General features: G+C 43.2%; 1 protein-coding gene across 1 annotated transcript in view; it reads right to left on the bottom strand.

Annotated features, from left to right (window-relative positions):
- Positions 1 to 15,276, bottom strand: part of DNAH6 (dynein axonemal heavy chain 6) — a 237,689-nt gene that overhangs the window by 22,739 nt on the left and 199,674 nt on the right. The window contains exons 65-71 of the mRNA XM_036262769.1: positions 12,674 to 12,864; positions 9,818 to 9,978; positions 5,180 to 5,268; positions 4,126 to 4,272; positions 2,525 to 2,663; positions 1,373 to 1,492; positions 735 to 856 (exon numbers count right to left, since the gene is read on the bottom strand). Coding sequence (XP_036118662.1) covers positions 735 to 856; positions 1,373 to 1,492; positions 2,525 to 2,663; positions 4,126 to 4,272; positions 5,180 to 5,268; positions 9,818 to 9,978; positions 12,674 to 12,864 — 969 coding nt within the window. The remainder of the gene's footprint in view (positions 1 to 734; positions 857 to 1,372; positions 1,493 to 2,524; positions 2,664 to 4,125; positions 4,273 to 5,179; positions 5,269 to 9,817; positions 9,979 to 12,673; positions 12,865 to 15,276) is intronic.

Below are 15,276 nucleotides of genomic sequence, written 5' to 3'. Positions count from 1 at the left end.
TTAAAAAGAAAGAAGATTAGGGGGAAAAACAGAGGGAGAAAGATGATTCCTTTTAATCTTCAGAGCATTCCAGGGCCCTCAGGGACATACCTCACTCCATGGCTTTGGTTTAGTCACAGACCCCGGACCAGGTGGCTAGTTCCTGGGGGAGCCCCGAATGCCGTGCTGAGGGGCTTGGACTACTCTTAGGTAATGGTGCGGAGTCTGCAGGTCTTAGCGGAGTCCACTGGTCCAGTTTGTTCTTTGGACCTATTGCTGTGGTCTGGACTGGGACCTTGATGAGCTGTGCTTTCAAAGAACAGTGCCTAAATGTATCTGCCTCGGATATGTGTTACTGTACTTTTCTAATGTAATCATCTGTGGGTCCGTAAGTCTTTGTCTAATATACAGATATGCTTGGCATGGAGGGAGAGAGGCAAAGGAGAAAGGACTGTCTGGACGATCATCCAAAGCCCCAGGCTGTGGTAGACCAGCAGGTAGACTGAGGAGCAGGCAGAAGGCTGGGGGAGGGAGAGGGTGGCCCGTGACGGGAAAATGCATGATTTCAGGATTCTGTGAAGGATCCAGAAAGAGCAGGCTAAACCGGAAAACCAACTGCTGAAGTTAAGGTGAAACATTTATTTTATTTGCTTATTTAAGAATATTATAATTTACAGAGCTGGTAAGGTGATTACTGATGTTTCAAGTTTACATATACAATATGAGTATGTGTTTTAAGTTGAAAGGCCACATACCTGGAAAACGAGGTTGGCATTTTCATGCATTCCAAATATTTCTGGGTCGTCTATCAAAGGTAGCTTTTCAATGTAATCTTTAAACTCTTGTAGGCTGTCAGCCAAGGGTGCAAAATAGATGCCTGTCATCGAAAACACAGAAGGCAGATGTCTCAGGCCAGCTTTGTACCACTAAGTTTGGTAGCTCTCTGCCAGGCTCAGGTGGTGGCTGTCATCGGCTGTCTCGCAGAGAAACAAGGACTGTTTTTCCCAAGTCTCCATGTCGTGCCTAGTGTCCTAACCTTTCAGGGTGTCTCCTGCTGATCATTTCAAGATTCTAGAATTCAGGGATGTGTTGCTGAAAGTTACGCCTTGTGAAGGGCTCCAAATTTATATAACTTGGAAAACACATTTAGACAGAATACACATATTCTTATGATATTTTAGAAAAGAAATAATTCCAAGTGGTTAATGCATAGTAGCTGTCCTTGTGCTGTTACGACCAAACCAGTTTTGAGCATGGTCAAGCATGGGGATAGGGTGGGCACAGGGGCTGGGTTGTGAGGGATGGACACAGAGAACCCCTGTGTGGAAAACTGAGATGCTTTCAACAACTTCTTAGAAGAGGTCTTTCCCCATAGCACTGAAAAGCCATTCACCTGATTCGGAATATTTATACTCCTCTTCTAATGTTTCAGGAGAAAAGAATCTTTTCAAGACAGTACGAAGGCATCTTTGATCCCAGGTGTCTGTAACTCTACCACCATATGTAATTTCTCCTGCAAAGGATTTGCATTTTAAAACATAGCATTGTTTGTTTTTCATTGATATAAATAGGTCAATTCTAATAGGTGCATTTATATACACATTTATTTGGTACCGAAAGTGGAAATAGCACAATAGAGTTTCCTTCCACTACCTCCCCCGAGAGAGAATAAAAGTCAATTTCTAAAAAGCAGAAAAACATCTAGTATATGTACTCTTCCCTAATTATTTTGCTTTTTCCAGGTAACTGAAACTAAAGCCACTGAGTTCTGTTCACATATTTATTCCTTCCTGTTTTTTTCGCATCGAAATATTGATTTTGGGTCTCATCCCATCACTGGCTCCAGTATTATAAAACGTGCTTTCTATGAAATATTTCTTTTGGTAGGGGTGGGAGTGGGGGGCAGTGATTAAAATGGAATAAAACATTTACAAACAAGGCATCCACACTATGTACCTTATACATTATTGACATTAATCCAGTGAAGAAAGATAAGAGTCAAGGTCAAAGAGACAACTTGCCTCTCAGAAATTATGCTATGGGGAATTAAACTTACTGGTATCCCATCTCTCTTTCCACAGACAAGCTACATTCAGCATGCTGCACCGTGATCCACAAATTACAACTAAGAATGATATGTACTTTTATTTATTGATTTACTTGCGCGCGCGCGAGAGAGGTAGGGATATTTGTTGTTCCATTTATTTTTGCATTCATTGGTTGCTTCTTGTATGTGCCCTGACTGGAGATAGAACCCACAACCTTGTTGTGAGAATTAAATCTGCTAATTAATGGGAAGTGCTTAAAAGGATCCTTGGCATGTAGCAAGAGGAACATAAGCTTTTGCTATTATTATTGGAGGAAACATTTGCCCCATTTTTCTGTGTGTGAATATTCTTACAATATTCTGATCATGGTCTTATCTCCACAAAGGGAATATCAGAAGTCGTCACCACCACCATCCAACACTGGGGAGGCGGCCATCTCCGTATGGCCAGATGTGTGGCACATGGCTGGACGCCCTGGTCACGTGGACAATACTGACCAGTAATGTAAATCAGCGCATCCCAAGGAATCTTCCCTTCTTGACAATAAAGGTTGAGGTTCAGTAAGGCACATTCCCTGTCACTGTCGTTAAATTCGTAGCAGATATTCCAACCAAGAGGGCCAAACTTTTTTCTTTCCTAGAATGAAAAATGAAAACAGTGTTAAATAAAATTGAACTAAGAAAACTAATTTTGCGTAAAATATTGAAGACTGAAAGGTTTCTATTGAAGTTGGGTATCCCCCTCTGTAAAACCAGTTGGAAGTATGCGGTTAACTTCAGTGGGCTTTGTTTAGCACCCACCAAAGGAGGAGGCACCTCTTCCCCCAGTACTGTCCCTTCTCCAATATTTCTAAAGGAATGTTTATATTACTGGGAATGGGACAGACCTGTCAAAGAACATTTGTTCTTCATGGTAAAATAAAACATTTCTCCATCGAAATAGGGGGGGGAAATATCCCACCGAGTGTCATAAAAATACACAAATCCTCCATCTGGTGGAGAGAGCTCCCCCTATTGTTCGGAGTGTGTCCATCACCCAGGCTCTTGGGTCAGGCCATGCTGTGCTCACTACATACCGACTTCTCTCTAGCGCTGGTCATTTTTACAGCCGGTACACAGAATCACAATCCTTGTTTCATGCCTTCTCGTAATGAAACCTTTCCTTCTGTTTGTTTTCTAGCCATCCCACCTTAATTTCTTACTTCTAAACGGATTATGCCAGACGATTGGTCCTATGTTGGTCCTATGTTCTCTTGGTTTCAAAATTTCTCTAAATCTTAAACCACTGCCTCATCTCAACTGCCTTTATTAGAACAAGGGTCTCACACCTGGCACCCCGAATCCTCTTGGATCTCTTGTAGGCCCTTGTTTACTTACGCCGTACCTTGCATCTTTAATCTTTGTTTATTTTCCCATACTGATTATTTCCCTATAGACTACACACATTTGAAAAGCAGTCAGCAAATCTAACCAAAGCGCTCTCTAGAGATACGTCTTTGGAGAGTCAGACTTCAAGCACAAGGCCACACGATGGCCGCCAGACCACAGCCGTGAGGTCTGAGCAGAAGGAAGGAGAACGGAGTACTGATGTGAAGGTCATCTTTCAGGGGACTTGGGGCTAGTCACAGGGCGGAAGCTGTGCAGGTTGGTGCAGCCACTCAAATAGGAACAGCTGAGACTAAAATTATTGCAAGAAAAATGAGGTTGAATGACTGACATGATATATATGCGTCAAGAGGAACAAAAATAATCCTGAAATGTTGGTTGTAGGTGCCTGACAGAAGGGGGTCAGTGATTTCAGAAGCAGAGTGTGGAGGGGAAGCAGGTTTTGGAGATCAGTTTTGTGCTGTGACTTTGACCTGCTGCAGTCAGGCAGGCGGTGGCATTCTGTGGTCAGATCAGAACAGAGCTAGGAGGCAGGGCTGTGGGATACTGAGGCAGGGGGAACACCGAGGTCTCACGACGACGAGGGTTCAGACACAGAACAGGCCCTCCGCATTTCACGATGCCATTTGTAAGCTGTCGTTTAATTCTTACTTTTTATTTATTTTAACAAAATACACTTTCTCGTTTCTTTTAAGAAGCAGAATTGAATGTACCTGAATAATTGCGTGGAAGAAACAAATGCCAAAAATTATTTGTCTCCATTTTTTCCCGAGTATGTTTTCTTCAAAAAATGAAGGCGTCATTTCAGTAAATGCTCGTCTGATATTTGCACGTAAGCCTTTAGGAGGCTCGTTGGTTACCTGGATTCAGGTGGAACACAGGAGGCAGAGAGGGTGAGAGCAGGAAGATAAGCAATGCCCACGGGCTATCCTGGCACGTTCATGCTCTGAATCTTGTCCAGGTTCCGTCCTGGGAGAACAGGGCCTGGTGGGGTCCTTACACCTATAGTGGGTAAACCATCTGCACAAGGACCTCAAGACACTTCCATCTGGTGTCCATTTTTCATTTATTTATTTTATTTTATTATTATTTTTTTATCCTCACCCAAGGACATTTTTTTATTTTTTGCATTTATCTTCAGATAGAGTGGGGGGGAGAGAGGGAGGAAGAGAGAGAGAGAGAAACATTGATGTGAAAGGGACATATTGAGTGGTTACCACCCACACAACCCCAACCGGGGCTGGGGATAAACTGCAACTGAGGTACGTGCCCTTAGCGGGACCCGAACCTGGGTCTCTGTAGTCTGCAGGCTGATGCTCTAACCGCTGAGCCAAACTGGCCAGGGCTATGTGTCCATTTTTCTAAACAAGGCCTTCTGCTTCGATTTTCTGGTCATCCCAACCTATGGCGTCATCCCACACTCTGCCCTGGTGACGTGGGGCAGGGAGGGAGGAAGCATCCTTATGACATCCCTGGGTGAATGTCTGCAGAGACTGCTCACACGTTGGAAACTGTCAGCACTGAAATAATGCTGGGAGGGATCCTGTTCTCATCACTCTGCACCCTTGACGTTTTCTGACAGAGGTAAGATGGAAGAGCTGAGTGACCAGGACTAGGGCACGTGAGGAAGGGCAGTGGCTTGGGAAACTGTTTCCCCACCTGGGCTGCATAGACTTTGTCCTGCTTGGGGCCTGAGCTCCCTGGACCACTGGGTGGACACTCTGAGGCTGACCACTTCACGTCCTCCCAGCCACGTGCACGCCTTACCTTGACAGAATTCTGAAGAACTGTAACAGGAAATGTATCACTAGGCATGGAACTTAAAAAAAGTCGAAAACTGTCCTTGATATAAATATCTGTTTAAAACAAAGACAAAACAATAAAAAGACAAAAAAAAAATGCTTAACACTAAGTAACACTTTTCTATAATCAGTAGTTATTATAGGGTAGCAAGAAATGCTGTGAGTGCTAAAGACTAGGTTACCCCCCCCCCCCCAGGATATTTTTCCACTGTATTTCTAGATAGTGTGGAAGGGAGGGAGGGAGGGAGAGAGAGAAACAGCGATGTGAGTCACATCAATTGGTTGCCTTCTGCATGACCCTAAACGGGGCCGGGGATTGAACCTGTAACCCATGTACATGCCCTTGACCAGGAATCGAACCTGTGACCCTTTGGTCCACAGGCCGACGCTCTAACTGCTGAGCCAAACCTGCCAGGGCCAGACTAGCTGATCTGTTTTAAGTGTGTTGTAAAGTGTTTTGAAATGCTCTGAGGGAATCTTTACAGAAATCCTCATGCAGGAGTTCAGCATTCTAGACACTGGCACGTTTGAGAAAAGAAATGAGACATTAATTTTCATTACTTGATGGAGATGTTAAAGGCTTTCCCTCTGAAGTGGAGAAAAATTTCAATTGCAAAAGAGGACAGGGACTGCCAGTGTGTTTACGTTCATAAACTTTTTTTTTTCTTAACCACTTAATTTAAGACAATTTGCATGAAAATGGTCAGAAAGCCTGTGGAGAAGAAAGGGACTTCTCCCTTCTGCAGGGAAGTTGCAAAAGAAACCAAGGCAGCAGGGATATGGAGAGACCTCAGGCGTAGCAACAAGAGGTTAAGTCGATCCTCTTTCCTAGCTGAGGACTGAGAATCTAAGAAAGAATGAGTTCCGACCTGGCCAGTTTGCTCAGTGGTTAGAGCGTCGGCCCGTTACCGGAGAGTCCCAGGTTCAGTTCCCGCTAAGGGCACGTACCTTGGTTACAGTTTGTCCCTGGCCTCGTTTGGGGTTGTGTGGGTGGCAACCACTCGATGTGTCTCTCTCACATTGATGTTTCTCTCTCTCTCTTCTCCCTTTCTCCCTCCAGCTCTATCTGAAGATACATGTAAATATGTCCTTGGGTGAGGACTAAAAAAAAAAGAGTGAGTTCCATTCTAGGTTAAAAAGGTCAAAGCAATGAGCAATGTTGGGAAAATCATCATTCGCATCACAGGAAGACACAGGAATCACCCAAAGATGACTTTCTTGGCATTGATTTTTAAGTCCGTGTTATGGTGTTCCTCCAACTTGGCAGCCTTGCTCCCTCCCTGGGCCTCTGCACTATCTGTTCCTTCTGCCCGGAACCTTTTTCCTTTGATTCCCTCACTTTCTTCAAGTCTTGATCAAATGTCACCTTCTCAAAGAGGTCATCCCGGACCACACTATTTAAAATTGCTATCTACCCTTCCTCCTTACCTGCATTCCATCCTGACCTTTCTGATTCTCCTTTTAATTTTTTCCAAACCACTGACCCCTTTCTGTCTTACCATATAAATGAGTTATCATGTGGTTTTTTTATTGTCTGTCTCCCCTCACTAGAATATAAGCTCGGGGAGGGCAGACATTTGTGGTGGCTTTGTTCACTGACATACCCTAAGCACTCAGAACAGGGCATGTATACAGTAGATTCTCAAATTTTATTGAATGAATGACTGACTACAAATCAAAGTTGAATTATGCTTCTTAGTTTGAGCTAAATGAATGAGCTTCTTTAAATAGCCATAATTAAAAGTTAGTTCTACTACAACTCTAGAGCAACACTAAAATTATTTGAGGTAGAAATTATTAGGCATAGAAGTCAAATATCAACCAAGATCTTAGGGCTAATGATTAAACTAACCAAAAAACCCAAAGAATGAAAAAGGCCAGGTTTAGATAAGTTTTTTTTTTTTCCCCCATGCTCTTTCTCTTATAATTGCTAAAGCATCAAGAATCTTAACTTTCAGCCCTGGCCGGTTTGGCTCAGCGGTTAGAGCGTTGGCCTGCGGTCCTGAGAGACCCGGGTTTGGTTCCCGCTAAGGGCGCGTACCTCGGTTGCAGTTTGTCCCCGGCCCTGGTCGGTCGTGTGGGTGGCAGCCACTCGATGTGTTCCTTTCACGTCGATGTTTCTCTCTCTCTCTCTCTCTGTTCCTCTCTCTCCCTCCCACTCTACTTGAACAAAAAATGGAAAAATGTCCTCGGGTGAGGATAAAAACAAACAAAAAAAAAGAATCTTAACTTTCACAGACATCACAGAAGTTTAGAGCTGGACTAGAACCTAGAAGTCATCTTAGTATGAGACTTCTAGCAATGCTCATAGCCAGGAAAACAGGTCCGGAGCGGAGATGTAATATGCATAGTCAGGAAGTGGTGGGGGCAGAACTTGACTTGGGTCTTAAAATGTCAGGCCCAGAGTTTTTGTTTCTTTTCTTTTTTTTTTTAACTTTCGTTCACTTTTTCTTTTCCACTTATTACCTGAATGTATTTTATTTTATGCTGGTTCAAGCTAAACATCAGAACTCAAATGGTTAAGTTAATAAATGATTGTGCCCTGGCCAGTTTGGCTCAGCGGTTAGAGCGTCGGCCTGCGGTCCTGAGAGACCCGGGTTCGGTTCCCGCTAAGGGCGCGTACCTCGGTTGCAGTTTGTCCCCGGCCCTGGTTGGTCGTGCGGGTGGCAGCCACTCGATGTGTCTCTTCACGTCGATGTTTCTCTCTCTCTCTCTCTCCCTTTCTCTCTCTCCCTCCCACTCTATCTGTACAAAAAATGGAAAAATATCCTCGGGTGAGGATAAAAAATAAATAAATAAATGATTGTAACAAGGGCCAGAAGAGGATTTTTCTATTCACTTAAGCATTAGTGAGATGCAATCACTAACACCCACTAGTCGCGTGCTGGCTCCCACAGCCCGCCCGCCTCCTGGAGGAACCGCCCGGGTCTTGCCCTGGCCACCGCAGCTCGACACTGTTTCCACGTTGTGAAGGCTCATGTGTTACCACTGCAGCCAACTGCCTGTTGATGCCTTTCCAGCATTTTTCTTAATTATAGTTCCAATTATCAGGATCCCTAAACCGCAGTGTAGACCTTCTTGTAATTTTTCTTTTTAATCTTTTTTTTTTAATCCTCACCCGAGGACATTTTTCCATTTTTTGTTCAGGTAGAGTGGGAGGGAGAGAGAGGAACACAGAGAGAGAGAGAAACATCGACGTGAAAGGGACACATCGAGTGGCTGCCACCCGCACGACCGACCAGGGCCGGGGACAAACTGCAACCGAGGTACGCGCCCTTAGCGGGAACCGAACCCGGGTCTCTCAGGACCGCAGGCCGACGCTCTAACCGCTGAGCCAAACCGGCCAGGGCTTCTTTTTAAATAAATTTATTTTTGTTACAGATATTTCTCCTTTTCCCCCCTCATTGACACCTTCTGTGATTTTTCTTTAATAATTTAAATGGAAATAAGGCACAGGGCTAGCTGGCAGCAGACCACCTCGTATTCGCACTGCGGAGGAGTGGAGGGAGTGGAGATTCTGGGCCACAGATGCAAACGACTTGATCCTTGTGGGAAGCGGCCTGCAGAAGGCAGGGCAGGGAACCAGGCCGTGAGGGGCCTTCAGGGGAAGGCAGCAAAGCCCTGGCTGTGGCTAGGTGACCCGTGCAGGCTGGTCTCTGTAAAGGAGCAGCTGTCAGTTACTAATAAGAATAGCTTTGCTCTGGCCGGTTTGGCTCAGTGGTTAACGTTGGCCCAAGGACCGAAGGGTTGCAGGTTTGATTCCCATCAGGGTCATATGGGAGGCAACCAATTGATGTTTCTCTCTCCCTCTCCCCCTTCCACTCTATCTAAAAATCAATGGAAAAATATCTTTGGGTGAGGATTAACCAAAAAAAAAAAAAAAAAAGACCAGCTTTAAGTCACTTATAAGACCAGCTGCAGAATCTCACCTCCCCAGAAAATTTCTGTGGTCGAGACACAAAGGAAGACCCCAGATAAGGGCTCTGGATACTCCAGTTGGTGGTTTTCTCCCGTGGCCTCCTGGCAAAGTGGAGAAGTGGGGTCTACCCTGTTTTTTCCAATAATATAATTCCTAAAGTTTAAATTATTTTTATACTGACATTTTAAAATGAGTAGATTCTAACTCCACTTCTTACCTCTTTGCAGCCCACTATGTTTTTCTGAGTGGGAAGGAAAGGGGTGATATTACAGTTAGGATACAAAGTGTTAAAATGCTACTCTAAGGGAATTGGTGGTAATTTCAACTCTGTTCCCTAACTTCTCTCTTTCTATAGTGAAAGGTTTAATTTTCTTCTTTGTCCTAAATTCATTATCCTATTTCTTTTTACCATGCCCACAGGTAATCTGTTTTGAATCCAAATGGCTTTCCATAGATGGCAATGTGAACCAGAAATGATCCACTGGGTTGTACCCTCAACTTGGAGACTGAAGATTTTGTTTTGAATCTGGATTATGTAACATACCTCTGTAGGTCTCAAATTTCTCCTTTAACTTGAGGAAGGAAACACAATCCCTACAGTAAAGCATTATTACAAGGATTCGATTCAACAAGAAAGTCTACATACAATGGTATTATTATGCCAATGATATGTGTTCAACATACTTGGATCTGTGAAGGTTTTAATGAGCTCTTCCATCGCCAACATCCAGGAAACAGCAAGATGGCAGTTTTGTAAAAATACCCAGTTTCCCGTTTTCATAGCATCTTTGATCATTTTTTCAGCAATGGGTCCTTGTCCTTGCCCCAGTGAAATTGACTGCACCCTGGGTTGAACAACAACAAAATGCTGTTTTATGTTTTTTTTTTTTTTTAAGCAATTAAATTATTAAGATATTTAAATATAATAGACTCTTGCCTAGTATAAGCACACACAATGGAAACAGACGCATAGATACAGAGAACAAACTGATGGTTGCCAGAAGAGAGGAGAGTTGGGGGACTGGATGAAGAAGGTGAAGGACTTAAGAAGTTCAAACTGGTAGTTACAAATCAGTCACGGGGATGTAAAGTACAGCATAGGGAATACAGTCAATAATACTGTAATAACTATGTCTGGTACCAGGTGGGTGCTAGACTTATTTGGGGCTCACTTTGTAAATTATATAAATGTCTAACCACTATGCTATACACTTGAAACTAATATAAAATGATACTGAATATCAACTGTAATTTACAAAAAAAGAACAGGAAAAAATTGCTGTAGTTATTTTGATTATAAATTAAAAGTTTTTTGTTTCATTATAATTTTTAAAGACCATTTTATCATACTTCTCCAATATTATATAGTTTTCCTGCAACTATATATTAGTTTGTGTGACCCATTCATATGGATAGACACTGGTTCTAGTTTATTCATATTCATGGCTATATTGTATTGTATCAAATTTTATGAATATGTCACAATTTACATAATTATTTTTTTAGAGGGACATTTTGGTTGATCAGGATATTTTATTATAAACAATGTTTTTACAAATATTCTTGAACATGGCTCCTTGCACACATTGACTGATTTTGTTAGGATGCAAATGTAGTAATGATTTGTTGGCCTATCGGGGATGCCATATTCAACTTGAATATACTGTCAATTATTCTTCAGAGTGATTTTAACCCATTTTTCCCTCCCACTTGCAAGAGGAATGGTTCCATAGCGCCATATCTGTGTCACCATTTTGCAGTTTGATATTGTGAAATGACATCTCCTTACAGTTTTAATTTGTTGTTTCCTAATTACTAGGAAGGTTGGGCATCTTTGCGTTGTCTTATCAGGCATTTAGGTTTCCTTTTCTGACAATTTCCTGCTAATATTTTTTGTCTTTGTTCCTATTGAATTGTTTTATTTTTCTTATTAATTCACAGAAGCTTAAAAATTTTTTTTTTCTTTATTGATTTTAGAGAGAGAGAGGAAGGGAGAGGGACAGATAGAAACACTGATGAGAGAGAACATCGATTGGCTGCCTCCTACATGTTCCCCACTGGGGATTTAGCCCACAACCTGGGCATGTGCCCTGACCTGGAATCGAACCTGCAACCTCTTGGTGCAACCACTTAGCCACACTGGCCAGGCCACAGAAGCTCTTAATAATTCTGTACACTAATTTTTTTTAGAACTTCAGAACCAAAGGCAAATGTGTAGGATCATTTGATGGTTAAATTTATGTGTTAACTTAACTGGGCCACATGGTTTTCAGACATTTGACCAAACATTATTATGGGTGAGTCTGTGAGGGTGTTTCTGGATTAGATTAACATTTGACTTGGTAGACTGAGTAAATCCAGTTGCCTCCTTGATGTGGAAGAGCCCCATTCAGTCAGCTGAAGACCGGAATAGAACAAACAGGCCGAGTGAAGGGAACTTCTGCCTGACTCTCGGAGCTGGCGCAGGGTCTTCCCAGGCCTTTGGATTCAGACAGAGACATTGGCTCTTCTTGGGTCCTGAGCCTGCTGGCTTTCAGAATGGAACTTATACCACCAGTTCTGGTTCTCAGGCCTTTGGACTTGGACTGGAACTGTACATAGGCTGTCCTGGTTTTCTAGCTTGCTGACTGCCAATATTGGGACTCAGCCTCTATAATTATGTAAACCTATCTATCTATCTATCTATCTATCTATCTATCTATCTATCTATCTATCCATCCATCCACACACATTATATATATGTAGTATATATAGAATATTGTATATCACACACACGCGCGTGCGCACACACACACGCTACTGGCTCTGTTTCTCTGGAGAAGCCTACAGACAACAAATGCCAGATGAACAACTGGGATCTGTCATGTTGTGATCCCCAGTCCAGAGATCTGGCCAGACGAGCCACTCCATGCAGGGGCCTGTCAGAGCTGGAACTGACCTTGTAGATAGGAGACCCTCCCCTCCCCTGCTGCCCTGTGGTCTTGTGCACTTTCCTACCCATCTGGACACCATCTTGGGGAGGAGGGGAAGAGCAGAAATCAGGAAGACAGAGCTGTTATGAGAAACTCATCAAGTTAGCTTACCCTGGAGACATTGAAATCAGAAGAAAATATAATAATGCAAATGCACAAGTTTAAACTTCCCCCTATTGCTCAGCAGAGTGGAGGCTTATGAGAAAGATGAGATTAATACAACATAAAAAGCTATGGACATTTTTTTGTGCACTTGAGCATAGGGAATAAACTACAATTCTTTTACAACTACCTTAATGTCTTAAACAACAAGTTTGTCACTATTCCACTAGATTATCATACTTGAACATTTTAAACAATCTCCCCTTTCTCAAATGAAATTTGCATCTGCTTTTATAATTTTGACCTAATTTTAACAACATATTTGGCTAAATATTAATGTATCTTAATTTATTTAGTAAGGGATACATGAGTGTAGGAACTCATGCTCCATAGAAGGAACAAAAAGGGCAAAATGTATCAAGGAGATGTTCATACGAGCTGCTAAAACTGCACAGTGTGACCTTACCGTTCTGAATACCCGCTGTCCCGGGCAAACCTCTGAAATGCGCCCATGGGATCTGAGCCTGTGCTCAAGATAAATATCAGGGGCGTGTTGCATGACATGTCTTGGTACAGAGTAGGCAGGTCCATAGGTGGTGTCTCTATAAAGCGTTTTCCAAGGTTTTCTATTACAAAATCTGTAAGAGCAAAAACCACCTGAAAGGTGAAAAGAAAAAACATTTAAAAATGTGTTGCGTATCCTTTGTAATTCTATCCTCTTTCCCCCTCGACTTCTCAGAGGTCGGTGCTCTGTCCTTTGGACTCGTTCTCTCTTGATTAGGCACACACACTTCTTCCTATGGATCACTTTGGTGGATTTGTACATCGCGTAACTGCTGACGGCCGTGGTTCTCATGAGTTCACTGAGCAGGATGAACTACGGGATGAAAATCCCTCATCTGTCTATAAAACTGCTGTTCCCCCATCCTTACCTCCTTTTGTTCCATCCCTGTTGCATTCTCGGGGACTTGACCTTCAGTCCTTCCACTCTCTCTTTCTGCATCAATCTCTCCCTCTTTCCATGATCTCCCTATCATCATACGATTAGGCTCTGGTGTCTCCTGTTCTTGAAGCCCAAACAAAAGCCTTCCCTTGATTACAGTCTCCTTCCAGCTACTTATTTCATTTCTTTGCTCCCCGTTCCAAAACCAGCTTCTCAGAAGAACTCACTCCCTAGGTTGTCTCATCATCTTCATGTCTCATTTACTCATCAGCCTCTAGGGAACCGCCTCAGCCCTCATGATCACACCCCAGGCTGGCCATTTTCTACACCAATGTGTTTCCTTCACTGATCTCACCCTGGCCAACCTACCCCATCTCTGCTCTTGCAGACCATGTCTCTCCATAGCCCATATGGAGACTTTGAGACAAAAAAAGGTGTCCCCTGCCCTCGCTGGTTTGGCTCAGCGGTTAGAGGGTCAGCCTGCGGTCCAGAGAGACCCGGGTTCGGTTCCCGTTAAGGGCGCGTACCTCGGTTGCAGTTTGTCCCCGGCCCTGGTTGGTCGTGTGGGTGGCAGCCACTCGATGTGTCCCTTTCACATCGATGTTTCTCTCTCTCTTCCTCTCTCTCCCTCCCACTCTATCTAAACAAAAAATGGAAAAATGTCCTCGGGTGAGGATAAAAAAAAAAAAAAAAAGAAAAGAAAAAGATGTCCCTTTTCAAATTCTTGTGACATGAAACTGTCATGATAAATATGCAAACCTAACCTGCGATATCTAAACTGTGAATGGCTGCCCGGAAGGTGGTGCGGTGCTCATTCTTCACAAGGCAGCCAGCAGCTGGTCTCTGTTAGCCCCCCACTGGGTGTTGACCACACCCTGTCCAAATGAGTCTTCCCATGTTTTTTGGGGGTGGGGGTGGGGTGGGGGAAACATCCCAGCCTGGTTCAGGGCCATGCATTTGGATCGCAGCCCCATCTGGCCGAACCCGGAAAAGATGCTGAGGTGCTTGTGCACATGGGCGGGGCTGTGGGCGGGGCTGACCGGAAAGGCTGGTCCGGAAGGGACGGCCCTGTGGTGGGCTGAGGCCTGGACTTGGTTCTAGTTGAGTCACTGTGTGACTAAGTATAATTCCAGCATAAACTTCATCATTTTTATTTAAAATATTTTCAATGATAGGAGCTATTTATTTGCGTTTTACTTGGACGGAAAGTTCTCATAGAGTTTACAATAAATGACAGCAAGATGAAGTACCAGTAATTTATTTCTTGGAGCTATTACATAAATATAAAAGTGGTAACACACATGAAATGCTTTTGGATTTAAAACGTTGGAGAAATATTTTTCTGGTAAACAGGAAAGTCTATTACTAATGTAGAGATCTAGGTTTCCAATGGCCTTATTAATGAAATATCAAAACTATTGGTGCAACTTTTCATGTGTGTGAACTGATTTTCTTTCTTTTTTTTTTTTTTAATCCTTACCCGAGGATATTTTTCCATTTTTTTGTACAGATAGAGTGGGAGGGGGAGAGAGGAAGGGAGAAAGAGAAACATCGATGTGAAGGGACACATCGAGCGGCTGCCACCTGCACGACCAACCAGGGCCGGGGAAAAACTGCAACTGAAGTACGTGCCCTTAGCGGGAACCGAACCCGGGTCTCTCCGGACCGCAGGCCGACGCTCTAACCGCTGAGCCAAACTGGCCAGGGCTGAACTGATTTTCTTTATGAAACATTTCAAACATGCAGAAAATAGGTTTGCATAAAACACACCCTTGGTTAGGTTCTAGTTTACATAATATATACCCAGAAATACATATATCCAAGAACACGGTTAAGTACATAAAATGAAGAAAGGAGATGGATCAGGTAAAGGAATAGAGCTAAGGTTTTTTTGTGGAATTAGCATGCAGTTTCTTGTCCTTTGATTTGCCTTAGTGCTCTTTGTCTCTCCAGTGGTATATAAGATTCATGATTCATTAAAAAAAATTTTTTTTCTTTATTGATTTTAGAGAGAGAGGAAGGGAGAGGGAGAGAGAAATAGAAACATCGATGAGAGGAAACATCAATCATGCAGTCCCCCCACTGGGGATGGGGCCCACAACCTGGGCATGTGCCCTGACTGGGCA

The sequence above is a fragment of the Molossus molossus genome, unplaced genomic scaffold (genome assembly GCF_014108415.1).
Source record: "Molossus molossus isolate mMolMol1 unplaced genomic scaffold, mMolMol1.p scaffold_m16_p_15, whole genome shotgun sequence".
NCBI lineage: Eukaryota > Metazoa > Chordata > Mammalia > Chiroptera > Molossidae > Molossus > Molossus molossus.
This window is presented reverse-complemented; position numbering and strand designations above follow the sequence as displayed.